The sequence below is a fragment of the Erpetoichthys calabaricus genome, chromosome 1, assembly GCF_900747795.2.
Source record: "Erpetoichthys calabaricus chromosome 1, fErpCal1.3, whole genome shotgun sequence".
Classification (NCBI taxonomy): domain Eukaryota; kingdom Metazoa; phylum Chordata; class Cladistia; order Polypteriformes; family Polypteridae; genus Erpetoichthys; species Erpetoichthys calabaricus.
This window is the reverse complement of record NC_041394.2, coordinates 185760064-185775471: the sequence shown is the minus strand read 5'-3', so window position 1 is coordinate 185775471 and position 15408 is coordinate 185760064. Positions and strand designations below refer to the sequence as shown.

General features: G+C 37.9%; 2 protein-coding genes across 2 annotated transcripts in view; one reads left to right on the top strand and one right to left on the bottom strand.

Annotated features, from left to right (window-relative positions):
* LOC114658053 (bcl2-associated agonist of cell death-like) overlaps window positions 1-15408 on the bottom strand; it is a 695521-nt gene that overhangs the window by 135453 nt on the left and 544660 nt on the right. The window lies entirely within an intron of this gene.
* The window catches only part of LOC114658016 (neutral alpha-glucosidase AB-like), a 204196-nt gene that overhangs the window by 78726 nt on the left and 110062 nt on the right, over window positions 1-15408 (top strand). The window contains exon 3 of the mRNA XM_028810054.2: window positions 12348-12456. Within this exon, the coding sequence (XP_028665887.1) occupies window positions 12348-12456 (109 nt within the window). The remainder of the gene's footprint in view (window positions 1-12347; window positions 12457-15408) is intronic.

Sequence of the window (15408 nt, the reverse complement as noted above, 5' to 3'; positions counted from 1 at the left end):
AACAACCAAGGTGTTGTATATTCAGCCAGTACAAACAGCACGTAGTCTCCTTTAGTTCAATCCTCTTTAATCACCACACTCCAACCTCATCCAACGATCCTCCCCCTCACTTCCTCTCCTCCTCCATCACTACTGCCCTCTACTGAAATAGCAGGAACACCACACAAGGCAGTGAATTCGCGGACAAACAAAGATCAAGATCCAAATGAAGATTATATATAAAGATATCTTAAAATTGCTGAAGATTTATATTTTAAGCTTAAAGACTGTTAATGATTATATTTTTGGCAGATAGTATTTAGACTTTAGCTACAATGGATATCTCTACTTTAATTCTCAAACGCCGCTGCGAGGGGTGGGGGGGATAAAAGGGGGAGAGAAGGAGAGCAGGCTATATCAGATCTATTCTTCTAATCCTTATAACTATAAATATCAACGTTACAATAGGCTATATGGCAATAACTCATGGGGAAATTTGAAATTAAGATTAAAACCACCTTACTACCAGTTAAGACTATAAAATGACATCAAAAACTCAGAATCAATGTCTCCATGATGGGACACTTAACTTTGTGAGCTGGAATGTTAAAGGCCTGAATCACGAATTAAAGAGAAAGTATTCTCTCACCTAACAGGCTTAAACACTAAAATAGTATTTTTACAGGAGACCCACTTACTAAGCAAGGATCAGCACAGACTACAAAAAGACTGGACTGACCAAATGTTCCATTCTAGCTTTACAAAGAAAACTAGAGGTGTGGGAATTCTCATACACAGAACAGTCCCATTTGTAGCATCAGATGTAGTGTCGGACCCTGAAGGGAGATATGTGATGGTCATGGGCAACGTATTTAACAGGAAAATGATTTTGATAAATGTTTATGCACCCAATGTCAATAAGGAATTCATGCAAAATCTATTTGCAACCATTCCCAATGTGAACACTCAGAAAAATTATAATGGCTGGGGAATTGTGTTTTAAATCCACTCTTAGATAGGACTCCCGTCACAGGTGGGATGACGTCTAACACTGCAAAGACAATTACACAGTTTGTAACTGACCACAACTTATCAGACCCCTAGAGGTTTCTTAACCCAAACTCAAGATCATATTCATTCTACTCACTAGTGCATCATAGCTACTCAAGAATTGATTATTTTTTATAGATAATAATCTCTTGCCTACGAGTAAATCGTGAAAATACGACACAATTGTTATCGCAGACCATGCCCCTCTAGTCTTGGAGTTAAAATCATTAAGCCCCTCACACTCGCCTCGCAGATGGTGTCTTAACCCTCTTCTATTAGCAGACGAGAACTGCACAGAATTTATATCCAAACAAATCAGCTTCTTCCTAGAGACAAACACGCCCACAGAGGTTTCTGCAGGAACACTGGGAAACTCTAAAGGCCTTCTTAAGAGGACAGATTATTTCATCTTTCCCACAGAAATAAATTAGAAACCAAGAGAGCGTCAGAGCTAAGAAGCGAAATTACTAGAATAGATGAAGAACAAGCCAGGCGTCCAAGTGAGGCTTTTCATAGGAAAAGGCAGGCTTTGCATACGGAACTCAACATCTTGACAACTAAAGAAACTGAACAACTTATCTGTAAGTCAAGACATCATTACTATGAACATTGAGAGAAAGCTAATAAGCTTTTAGCTCAACAAATCCACAAGCAAGAAGTTCGCAATGCAATCCCAGTAATCACCAACACGAATGGAGAAGAAATCATTGACCAAAAAAATATAATGCACACATTTAGAGATTACTATAAAATCTTATATTCTACTGAGTTCAAAGAAGACAACACACAATCTAATGCATTTCTAGATACATTACAGACACCACAAATAGATACTTTAAGTGCTGAGGAACTGGATAAATCTCTGACCCTATCAGAATTACTAGATGCTATAAAGTCACTTCAAAGCGGGCAATCAGCAGGCCCTGATGGCTACCCTGTAGAATTTTATAAGAAATTTTCCACGTAGCTAGCTCCCCACCTATTGGCAACATTTACAGAAGCTAGAGACAATCAAATTCTACCTCAAACTTTTCGTCAAGCATTAATCAGTCTTTCCTAAACAAAATAAGGACTTGTTACAATGTGCATCGTATAGACCAATTTCACTCCTGAATAATGTTAAGATACAGTGATCCCTCGCTATATCGCGCTTCGCCTTTCGCGGCTTCATTCCATCGCGGATTTTATATGTAAGCATATTTAAATATATATCGCAGATTTTTTGCTGGTTCACGGATTTCTGCGGACAATGGGTCTTTTAATTTCTGGTACATGCTTCCTCAGTTGGTTTGCCCAGTTGATTTCATACAAGGGACGCTTTTGGCAGATGGCTGAGAAGCTAGATTGCTTACTCTTTGCTTACTCTTCTCTCTCTCTATTGTGCTGACTTTCTCTGATCCTGACGTATGGGGATTGAGCAGGGGGGCTGTTCGCACACCTAGACGATACGGACGCTCGTCTAAAAATGCTGAAAGATTATCTTCACGTTGCTATCTTTTGTGCAGCTGCTTCCTGAAACGACATGCTTCACGGTGCTTCGCATACTTAAAAGCTCGAAGGGCACATATTGATTTTTGACTGAAAAACAAACTCTGTCTCTCTCTATCTCTCTCTCTCACCCCCTGCTCCTGATGGAGGGGGTGTGAGCTACCGCCTTCAACAGCTTTGTGCCGCGGTGCTTCGCATACTTAAAAGCCAAACAGCCCTATTGATTTGTTTGCTAGAGATTGTTTTCTCTATCTATGTGACATTCTGTGCTCCTGACACGCACTCCTTTGAAGATGAAGATATGTTTGCATTCTTTTAATTGTGAGACGGAACTGTCATCTCTGTCTTGTCATGGAGCACAGTTTAAACTTTTGAAAAAGAGACAAATGTTTGTTTGCAGTGTTTGAATAACATTCCTGTCTCTCTACAACCTCCTGTGTTTCTGCGCAAATCTGTGACCCAAGCATGACAATATAAAAATAACCATATAAACATATGGTTTCTACTTCGCAGATTTTCTTATTTCGCGGGTGGCTCTGGAACGCAACCCCCGCGATGGAGGAGGGATTACTGTACACTCAAAAATTATAGCTAGAAGGATGGAGAAAGTGCTGCCTTCGGTAATATCACAAGATCAAACTGGATTTATTAAAGGCCGACAGTTATCTTCCAATCTCCGACGCCTGTTTAATGTAATATATTCACCAGCAAAGTCAAACACCCCAGAGATGATGATATCACTAGATGCAGAAAAGGCATTTGATATGATTGAATGGAACTACCTTTTCACTGCATTTGAGAAATTTGGGTTTGGCCCGAATATTTGTGCATGATTCAAACTACTGTATACCAATCCAGAACCTTCAGTTTGTATTAACAGCATTTGTTCAGACTACTTTAAGCTAGAACGTGGCACCAGACAAGGATGCCCAATGTCACCACTGCTGTTTGCAATTGCCATTGACCCACTGGTGGTCCACTGTCAAAATTCTTATCAGATAAAGGAGATTATCAGATAAGGACTGGAACAGAAAATTTCTCTATATGCAGATGATATGGTTGTATATATATCAGACCCAGAAAACACTCTGCCTACAGTTTTAACAGCACTTACAAAATTTCAAATGATATCCGGTCTCAAAATCAATCTGAATAAAAGTATACGCTTTCCAGTGAATTCACAAGCATATAATATCAGATTGGACACCCTACCTTTTACCATAGCATGTCAGTTTACATACCTAGGGGTTAATATCACAAGTAAACGTAAATTTCTTTATCAACAGAATTTTGCTGTCTGTATCGAAAAAATTAAGCAAGACTTGCATAGATGGTCAACCCTTCATCTCACTCTAGCCGGAAGAATTAACGTTGTTAAGATGAATATCCTTCCTAAACTTTTTTTATTTCAAAACATTCCAATGTATATTACTAAATCATTTTTTAAGCAATTAGATTCAACTATAACCTTATTTATTTGGAACTCAAAACACTCGCGTATCCGAAGAGCGACCCTACAGAGACCTCAGGCAGAAGGTGGCATGGCTCTACCTAATTTTAAGTTTTCTTACTGGGCAGCAAACATACAAGCCATAAAAACCTGGACACAAATAAATGAACATACACAGGCTTGGTCCGCAATAGAAGTAAAGTCCTGTAGTACTTCTTTATACTCCCTGCTCTGCGCTCCAATAAATGCAAGTTATCACACCCCTGCAGGAGAACCACCTCTTTCAACCCTCGCAAACATATCCAGTTATTAATACCTGGAAAAGATTTGGGATTAAATTGCTGAGAGATCTTTATATAAACAATATCTTTGCATCCTTTGAACAATTCGTTCCAAATTCAGCCTCCCAGCTACACATTTCTTTCACTATCTTCAAATTAGAAACTTTGTTAAACCGAAACTGCCCGATTTTCCTCATCTTGTACCCTCCACCATGCTGGAAAAAATACTGCTCAATTTCGAGGAATTGGACACCATTTCCGCATTAGATAAAATTCTATTAGAGTCCCTTCCTTTCAAAGATCCAAGAGGACAATGGGGAAAAGATCTCTTAATATATCAGAAAAGGAGTGGAAGGTAGCATTGCAGAGAATTCACTCGAGCTCCATATGCGCAAAGCATAGAATTATTCAACTAAAAATTATATATTGAGCTCATCTGTCTCGCTTAAAACTGTCCAAAATGTTTCCAGGGTAAGATCCAACCTGCGAACGCTGCAACCAAGCTCCTGTCTCACTGGGTCACATATTTTGGGCCTGCACCAAATTAACATCATTCTGGACCAAAATTTTTAAGTGCCTTTCAGACAGCCTTGGTATCACAATCCCTCCTAACCCATTAACAGCTGTGTTTGGTGTTCTTCCAGATGGACTTGAAGTGGAGAAGGACAAGCAAACTGTGATTGCATTCACTACAGTTTTGGCATGTAGACTTATTTTGTTAAATTGGAAGAATCCTAACTCTCCTCTGATAAGTCAGTGGGAAACAGATGTTTTATATTATTTGAAATTGGAAAAAATCAAATTCTCAGTTAGAAGATCTGTACCGAATTTTTTCAAAACCTTGCAGGATCTAATCGATAATATTTTAGAACTAGCAAAATACCCGCGCTTCGCAGCGGAGAAGTACTGTGTTAAAGAGGTTATGAAAAAAAAAAGAAACATTTTAAAATAACGTAACATGATTGTCAATGTAATTGTGTTGTCATTGTTATAACTGTTGCTGTCTTTTTTATATATATATATATATATATATATATATATATATATATATATATATATATATATATATATATATATATATATATATATTATATATTATATATATATATATATTATATATATATATAATATACACACACACATAAGACTTACTGACTGAAACGGGCTTTCATTGACAATCATGTTACGTTATTTTTAAAATGTTTCCTTTTTTTTTTCATAACCTCTTTAACACACTACTTCTCCGCTGCGAAGCGCGGGTATTTTGCTAATATATATATATATATATATATATATATATATATATATACATACATACATATACACACATATACACACATACATGCAGTTTTAATAACACAGAAATCAATATAAACATTAACATCATTATCATATGAGAATATGAAGTAATATATAAGAAGCACATTTCATATAAATATAAATTATTAAACAGTAAAATCTTGTTCTGTAATTTGCTACCGTGGCAATTTGTGTGTCTGTCCAGGATTTTAAATGACCTGTAGCTCGCAAACCGTTTCACCTATACACTTGAAATGTGGTACACATATAGTACGTCACGTCTACTATCCGCTTTATGGGTGATGATTGTTTTACTCTTTTTATGTTTATTTTATTTTATTGTAGAATCAACTCCTATCTGCGCACAGCAGGGCAGCCGTGGGCGGATGCGTATGGTGTATTCACTCCATGTTATCGTGCATTGCGCTGTCAGTGGTATTTTGATAAAAGAATTTGAACAACATATAACAACCGTATAAATTATTAAACAGTAAAACATTAACAGTTAAGAAGTAAAGTTACATTAAGTACTACTGCAGTGCCTTCGGGTATACCTCATTTTTTGTTTGCCCATTATATGCTTAAATGTATACATTTTTTGTTGCACCTACCCGAGAACACGCGACATATAACCGAGCGTGGGAGAAGCATGGATTTTAAACACGCGTTGAGTTGATCTGCTGGTCTCCCTCGTGGAATAACTGGTAATGTTTGACTAAAATCTACAGCGAGTAAAACGACATTACCTCCTATTTTTTTTTTTTACGATCTCTGAGATCTTGCTTTTTTCGGTTCAAGGCTTCATAAGCTCTTTTATGTTGTATGGTGTACTTATCCCAAACCATCATCTTTGAATGTTGCAAGACTTTCGCCTTGGATGTAGATCGGGGTAATTACATTCATTGCATTCCTAGTCTGAATCACAATGTGATTGTATGGGTGGTTACCTGGCACTGTAGGGTTGCCACCCGTCCTTTAAAATACGGAATCGTGCCGCGTTTGAGAATGAAATTGCGCGTCCCGTTTTGAATCAATACTGGACGGGATTTATCCCGTATTTTTTTTATAATTTTTTTTTTAAAGCAGCGTCTCATGCAAATCATCCCACACGCATTTTATGAAGATGCCTCCTTTCCTACTTTTGATTGGGTAATACTTGATGTCATCGTTAGTTTGATTGGTCTTTTTAACTGTCCAGTGAGGAGGGCGTGTCTTTTAAGTAGAGTCTGCAAAGTGTTGGCACTGAGATGTGGCGTCAGCGCCATAGTTGAAGCCCCTAACGTTGCGGTCAGCAAGTCGGCTAACATCCGCCATGTGCCGTCTTTCAGTTGCGAGAAGCAGATCATAGAATGGTTGAAACTGTTGCCCCTAACGTTGCGCCACGGCGTGTGGTTCGTTTATACCTCGTGTCTTCTCATTAAAGTTTTATCTCGCGAATATGTTATTGCAATCCGCAGCGGGAGCGTTTCTATAAACTTAATTTAAACTTACGTTTTACACCGTGCTTTGTTTCCCTTATGAACATGCTTGTATGCTTAACTCGCTCCGTTCTCAATTGTTTAATTAATTTTTTGCTCTTCGCTGTTTGCGGCTGTTCCTCCATTTCCCCCTACTTCGTTATTTTATCTCGCGAATATGTTATTGCAATCCTTAACGGGAGCGTTTCAATAAACTGATTGAAAATAGTTTTGCATTTACCTTTTTAGTAAAAGGCGAGCTTTTAAGCCTGAGAAATCACCCCGTAAATGCACACGTTTAATTGCACATGTGTTAATATGTATGCTTACACAGTATTAAAAGACAGTCAAAAATTAACGTCATTTACCTTCGTTCCCGCGTGTGACTCGTGCTGTAAATCTCTTCCTTGTTTTTAGTTCACGTGATTACGTAGGAGGCGTGATGACGCGATACGTGACTCCGCCTCCTCCATTACAGTGTATGGACAAAAAATATGTTCCAGTTATGACCATTACGCTTTGAATTTCGAAATGAAACCTGCCTAACTTTTGTAAGTAAGCTGTAAGGAATGAGCCTGCCAAATTTCAGCCTTCCATCTACACGGGAAGTTGGAGAATTAGTGATGAGTCAGTCAGTGAGTGAGTCAGTCAGTGAGGGCTTTGCCTTTTATTATTATAGATAAGAAGAAATAATTATTTCCGCATTTCTTTTCCTTCTCCATTTATTTTTTTATATATATATATATATATATATATATATATATATAATAAATAATTTTGTTTTCCCTTTTTTTTTATTTTTGCCCTATTTAAAAAGCCCTAAGCAATTCTCCTTTGGCCATGCTCACCTTCTCAAGGGTGGGGTTTGATTTGTCTTCATTTTTTTTTGTATTAATTGATCTATTTGTATGGAATGATTACAATAAAATTAATAAATTAAAAAAAAAAAAAAAACACAGTACATGCGTTGGAGGTATTGAATGGTGGAAATGGGCAGAGAACATTCTGAAACTGAAGCTGTAGCAGATAACAAAGTTGAACATGATGACAGAAGAACTTTTGCCGAAAAAAGTAGCCATGTCTGTTGTCTGGATATACTTTGGTTTTAAAAGGTTGGATGCGCAGACCATTATGTTCAAATGTGTAAATACTGTTTCTATACTACTGGATAATACTGCAAGCCAAGTTGTACTTTACTGTGTAATGTACCTGGATACTGTGTAATAGTGCGATGACATGTTGACTTTATTCTCGACATTTCCACTTTAATCCCAATGCTTATGACGAGAATACATTTCTACTTTATTCTTGCCATTTATGTCGATATTACAGTCGACATGTTGACTTTATTCTCGCAATTTGTCATTAAAGTAGAACATCGTAAACTAAACTTCATCTTAAAATGAATGTCTAATTTACTAGTTTCTCAAACCCCGTCATAAGTTATGTAGCACATTAAATGCTTTGTGTTAAGTGTTCCCGAGCCATGTTGATTGCTATGTGCTTCTTAAACTGACTTACCTCTTGCACTAAGAGGAAGGTAGCGATCACCACACAGAATACATTAATTTCATGATATCCCTGCTCCCTGAACATTTAGAATTCTAAGATAAATACTTGATATAATTTTCATGATGAAATGCATTAAATAATGTATTAATCATGTGGGGGCACGGTGGCATGGAGGTTGCACTGCTGCCTCGCAGCAAGGGGGACCCGGGTGTACCCTGCCTTGAATTTGCATGTTTTTCTAGTGGGTTACTTGGCATGCTTCAGTTTCCTTTCAAAATCATGTAGGATGTGGGGTTTTGTTATGCTATATTGACCCTGCTAGTAATTGTGTTGCTCGTATTCACCCTGTGATGTGCTGGCGATGTGTTCTGGTTTTGCTCCTGCCTCGCACACAATGCTTACTGGGATGGGCGCAATCCTGAATGGTTGGCATAATTTAATGAAGAATTTTTTTTTTTTTTTTTTTATAAAGTTCCTAACACTCCGTGGTCTAACTTTTATAACTAGTTTTAATTTCACAAAGACGTTTATCGTGTGGTGATTGGTTATGTGGAGAAAGAAACAGGAAGGATAGGAACTGGGGGTTTGGTACGTCAGACAGAGATGGCACGCACGCAATAAATTCTGCTCAGAAGAACATCCATTGAATTCTGTGTTCGTGTCTCCGACCACCAGATCACGAAGCCAACATTTACACAATATTTAAGTTACACCTGTGCGATACCCATTAATACATCCAGTTTTTTTGGAGCCCTTTCACACCTGCCATAAACTTCTCTACACTGAACGTAGACTTGGGGACTGCTTACTGCGAGGGAGCAGCACTACCGCCACACTACCGTGCATGTTTAATACCTGCTTTAATGCATTTCATCATGAACATGATATCAAGTATTTATTTTAGCATTCTATATTTTCAGAGAGCAGGAATATCATGAAGTGAATGAGTTCAGTGCGGCGATCGCTGCCTGCACCTCCTCTTAGTGCAGAGGAAGTCAGTTTAAGACGCGCGTAGCGATTAATAACTGGGTCAGGGAACACTTAACACAAAGCATTTAATGTGCTTCATTAACTTATGAAGGGGTTTGAGAAAATCTAGTAAATTAAACATTGATTTTAGGATGAAGTTTAGTTTATGACATTCTACTTTAATGACAAAATAAACCATGAGAATAAAGTGGAAATGTTGAGAATAAAGTCAACATGTCAACTTTATTCTCGATTAGTTTTTTTTTTCTTCACCGTGGCCCTAATATGCTTCCGTAGGGCTATACCACAAATAGCATTATAAATGCAAGTTGCAGTTTTATTATTTGTGTATATAGCTTAGCTTGAAGCAAGGTCCATATTAATGTAATTTGCCTTAATGATGGTTCAGCTGATAAAGATGTCATCACCAAGTTGCACTTGTTTTATTTTATTTTTATTTGGTGGATACTGTGTAATGCACCTGGGCTTGAAGTAATAGTATTATTACTGGAAGTTGCACTATTATTTATTTTATTATTTATTAGTTAAAATATTATGCAGTTTATTGATGATAAAGTTATTTAAAAAGTCACTTTAACATGTCAGTGGACAGAGATTGTTAATATTAACAAAGTGTGGTTGGTTTGCAAAAAATATTTACTATTCCTTTTATAAGACATGTTCAGTGCAATACAACTTTTGGCAAGCACCTCTGGATATTTTACTAAGTCTGAATTCCTCTTTGGATGGTTGAAAATATGTTGTCAAAATTTTAGTTTAACTCTTTTAGGGCTAATTTTTTTTTTGTTTCTTTTCTCCCAGGGCTGAATATTTTTCCAAAAACTAATATTTTTTAAAAAAGAACACAAAGCAATTGTTTAACATATCAAATCAACAAAAAATATTTCCTTTTGACAAATGTTACTGTCTTGCATGTTGTATGAGCCTGCATACTCTGATTTCACATACATATCACATACATTTTACACAGCACAGTCTGATCTCGCTCAAAGCAGCCAATTTCAGTCATTGCCACATTGCACTCCTTACTATATGTGTTGCTTTGGTGCCTATTTTTCAATTGTCTGTTGCTGCACTTTCTAACATATATTGTTAGTGTGTACTGTAGAGAGACAAGTCACCCATTTGCCATCATGCCATGCCACTGCCACCAAGTTTTCTGCCAGCATGAAAACCGTATTGTCACCTCTTTTCATCTTCTGAAACTTTATGAACTTTATGTATGGCATTATAGCCTGGCTCACCCCATGGGATTTGCTTCTGTTTATTACAGAAGTGAATAAAACTTTGCAGCAGCACGTACCTAAGCCACCAGGGGACAAAACACGTTTGGACCAATGCTCCCTGAAGTTATATCACCAATTCTGTCTCATCTCTATTTGTAATGCCACAGCGCGCTTCATCTCGTCTTTCGTTGTGGGTTTCCACTTTGAAAAACGAGAATGCGATGCAAACGCAGCCCGCGATTCAAAAAAAATCTCTGCCTACCAGTTTGTCTCGTCTGACAGTAGCTGAAAAGCAGCATCAGGAGAGTGCAGCCTGAAGTACAGCAGCTGGTGATCTGTCGTGTCCAACAGCAAGCCATGCCGTCTTGTAAACTCCGGTAGCCAGATCAGCTCTCAACGGATCAATGTCTGTGTATTTATCCCATGCGAACCTTGCCGTAGATGCATCGGCTGCGCGAAGGCACGCAACTGGCAGCAGATCCGCTGGCGCGGCATCGGCTGGTGTTTGATCAGCTGATGCCTGCTTCTAACTCTCTTGCTCGATCTCCTGATCACTGTCAATAAAGTCTGATTCTGAAAAATCAAGAGTCCGACTCCGCGATAATGCGCAAATGCGCATAATGCGAGTGTTTTCTTTTCTGCACTTGCTTCGCTGCCTTTTCACATGTCGGTGCCATCTTGCCTGTTTACATTTCGCAACTCACGCACACGCAAGGTTTATTTGCCGAGTCAACGAGTCTAGCATTCCTCCAAGCACAGAGGGAATGCCTGTGACGTGACAGTGAGATTTGTCGCCATTAACAGCTGATTGTCGCCCTCTATCCCTGGATGTCGACTTTTGTCGACATCCGCCTTCAACCCCTCCTGTCGACAAAAGTCGACATCCGCCCTAAAAGAGTTAAGTTGTTTGCAGGTTTCATCCCACAGTCCAAAGACATGCTGGTTAGGTGGATTGGCAATTCTAAATTGACCCTAGTGTGTGCTTGGTGTGTTTGTGTGTGTCCTGCGGTGGGTTGGCACCCTGCCCGGGATTGGTTCCTGCCTTGTGCCCTGTGTTGGCTGGGATTGGCTCCAGCAGACCCCCGTGACCCTGTGCTCGGATTCAGCGGGTTGGAAAATGGATGGATGGATGGAAGTTGTTTGCAAAATTTGTTCAATAAAAAGGTTCTATATTTTGACTGCAACTGTCATGCAATGTGATTCCTTCTCTTCATTAGTGCCACCCCCTTGAAAACTATCACTTTGTGTGCACATTAAAATGTTTTTTGTACAATGCTCATGACAGTGGAATAGGTTATTCTTAGCCAGTCTACTGCAGTAATTGCAGCAGAAAATGTGGTTAACACCCACTCATGCATGGGGAAAAAAATACCGTTGAATACCGTGAAATGGTATAATTTTGAAAAATACCATGATATAGAATTTTGGTCATACCGCCTAGCACTATCTGTCACCTAGATATTCTCTGAAAAAATATGAACATGATGGGCTACATCACCATCCACCCACTCTTTTTTGGGGTAATTTACAAATAGTGAAAAAGTTTAAAACATATAGTATATGTGACACACTATTGTCCTCTCCAAAAACTACAATGTTTTGTTTTGTTTTGTAGGAGGCAAAGGAATGTGAAACCTGGGAGTTCCCCATACAGAGCACTGCTTAATTCATTGGAGCTTACAGAGAAAAATATCAAAGTACAGTTAATAAATGAAGTTAACAAGGTATGAAATATTAAGTTGGATTTTCTGTGGGGTTTTCTTCTTCTTCTGTAGATTAGTATCTTATTTGTCCCAAGGGAAAAGAGCTTTTTACAGAAGCTCAAAATATTATAACAAATAGCCCCACCTTGAACACGCACACAAGATTAACAAAAAAGAAATGCATTTCTGACATGGCTAAAGATAACTGCAAACACAGTGAGGCATTACAAAGCCGTATACCTTATGTATAAAGGCCCACTTGCATTTCTTGACACAGTTCTATTGAATAATTCACGAGGTGAGTGTATCATAGAAAGGTTGTGCAGCATTGTCCATCATGGCCATTTTAATTTTGTCTTCATTTTGTCCTCTGGTAATGTCTCCAGTGTGTCCATAACCAAGCATTTTTTCTTAATTAGCTTCTTTGTTTGGTGGGCGCCTCTCGAAGTGATATTACTGGCCCAGCATAATGTAGAATAGAAAATTGCACTGGCTATCAGAGTTATAGAATATGTAAACACGTATGTCAATACCTATTCTAAATTAATGTATCTCCTAAGAAAAGAGTGCCTGCTCTGCCCTTTCTTATGTGGTTTTGCTACTAAACCAATCAAGTATGTCACTGAAGTGGATGTTTAAGTATCTATAGCAAGTCACCAACTGCACTTCCTTAATAACGACTGGGCCTACAGGCTCTTTGGTGTGGTAAAAGTCAATAATCAGTTTCTTGGTTTTGCTAATGATAACACAATCCTTTTTACACCAAGAGACATAACTCTCTACCTGATCCCATAGGCTGTGTCATCTGCAATCCCTTTTGTTAATACCACCCATTAGGGAAGAGTCACAGGAGAATTTCTGCAAGTAATATGACCCATTGTTAAATTTATAATTCAAGGTGTACAAGATGAACAAAAAATGAGACCAGACTTGTCTTTGTGGTGTTTGAGAGAGAGTCTTTGAGTAAACTGTTCATGGTCTGCCCAATAGATGGTCAATAATCCAGGACACCATGGACTCATCCACCTGCATATCTTTGAGCTTACATCTTAACAAGCTTAACTTTAACAGGGATAGCTGGATCGAATTGAAGGCACTGAAGAAATTAAACATTATTCAAACAGTGCTGCAAGCTTGGTCCAGATAGGAATAAGCATGGTGGAGGGAAAAGATACTGTAATCTCATCTTTTACTCCTGTCTTTGTCCAATAGGCAAACTGCAGGGGGTCCACGTGGTCTTTCACAAGGGAACTTGTTTAGTACAAAACCAGTTTCTCGAAGGTCTTCATGATGTGGGAAGTAATAGCCCACTGGTCTGTAGTCAATAGGAGAAGAGGAGCATGCCTCCTTTGGAACAGGTACAACACAGGATATTTCCATAGCAGCAATACCTTCTGTAGCCTTAGTGACAGACTACAAACAGATTTGTTTATTGTCCCCTATGTTTTCATGTATTGCAGTTGTAAGGTATTCTTCTGTTTCCCCTCAATCTCCCTGTCTTCAAGTTTGCAGCTTGTCCAACAGGCAGTTGAGACAAATCAGTACTTGGCTTTGTGATGACAGCATCAGATCATTTCTATGTTTAAAATCCATTTGTATGATTTCTAGTAGCTGCTTTTAGTGATGAACTAGATGCCAAATCAGATCTAATCCTAAAATTAATCAAAGGCTAGTAACAGTAAAATAAGTTCCATATCACAAAGAAAACAGAGTGAACACTGTCTACTGTATATTAGGCTGCTGCCTGCACAGCACCTGAATGCTGTGTAGTAAGCAGTGTTTATTATGATAAATATATGTAAATCTAATGCAAATGAAGATAAATTGCTCTTGTCACCACTTATTTCAACCTTTCTTTGTTAAAATAATTTTTCTCCTGTATTTTTATTTTCTTCAGCAGCTATTTTCTGTGGCTTTTGTTGTTTATTGACTTTATATTCTGATTCATAGGATTGCGCTGTGCTGTCATAATTCCTTACTATAGCTTTTTTCTTTCGCATTTGGAAATGTGGCTGTCCAGATTGATGTAACCATGAAAATAAGTACATCAGGTCTTTATTTTGTTCCCATAATTCCTAGTTTTTTTTTTTTTAGTTGTTTACATTAGAGAGGCTTAGTTTACTTTTTCTGAAATATTTTTTTTCCCTTGGAGCCTAAACTAGTTGAAATCTGAAACATTTTGTTGGTTTAATTAATCTGGCATTCACATTGCTCTGTTTCAGGAGTCTCGTATCTGAGTGCAGGATCTTAGGATAGTACCAGGATTCAGCCCTATGTTTGTTTTATAGTTAACTTGTGGCACTATTATACAGTATTTGTACAGAATCACTTCCTTTAAATTCTCCAGATGAAACTAGGGTGCTGATACGATACCAATAAATGAAACTACTATACTGAAAATATTGAAATTTAGTACCCAACCCTGTATATAATATAACTCAAAGAATTTATTTAAACAACTTGTAATTATGTATGCATTAAAATTGTAACATTCAGCAAAATGAGCTGTTTTTGTCATTAAATTCAAATACTACAAGTAGTGAAATCTTGTAAAGGGTTAGAGTAAAGTTCAGTACATAATAATAAACACTTAGTTTAAATCTGGTCAAGTTTTTTACATTGATGAAAACAAATGTTAATGAGGTGTAGGACTGTGTATCAGCACTGATGTCCCGCTTTAATTCCGATTCATAATGCCTCATTTCAATATACTGTAGATTTTATCTTGACTGAACAGTTAACTTCAGTGTTTGGAAGATGTGGAACAAAATATCACAAAACTTTTGCAGTGCTACACCCATTCAAAATTCACCATAATTTAACAAAAATATGAATCTCCACATTAGGCACATTGTAGGCGAGTCTCCTTGGCATCTACATTATGAAATGTTATATTGCAAATACAGTAATCCCTCCTCCATTGCGGGGGTTGCGTTCCAGAGCCACCCGCGAAATAAGAAAATCTGCGAAGTA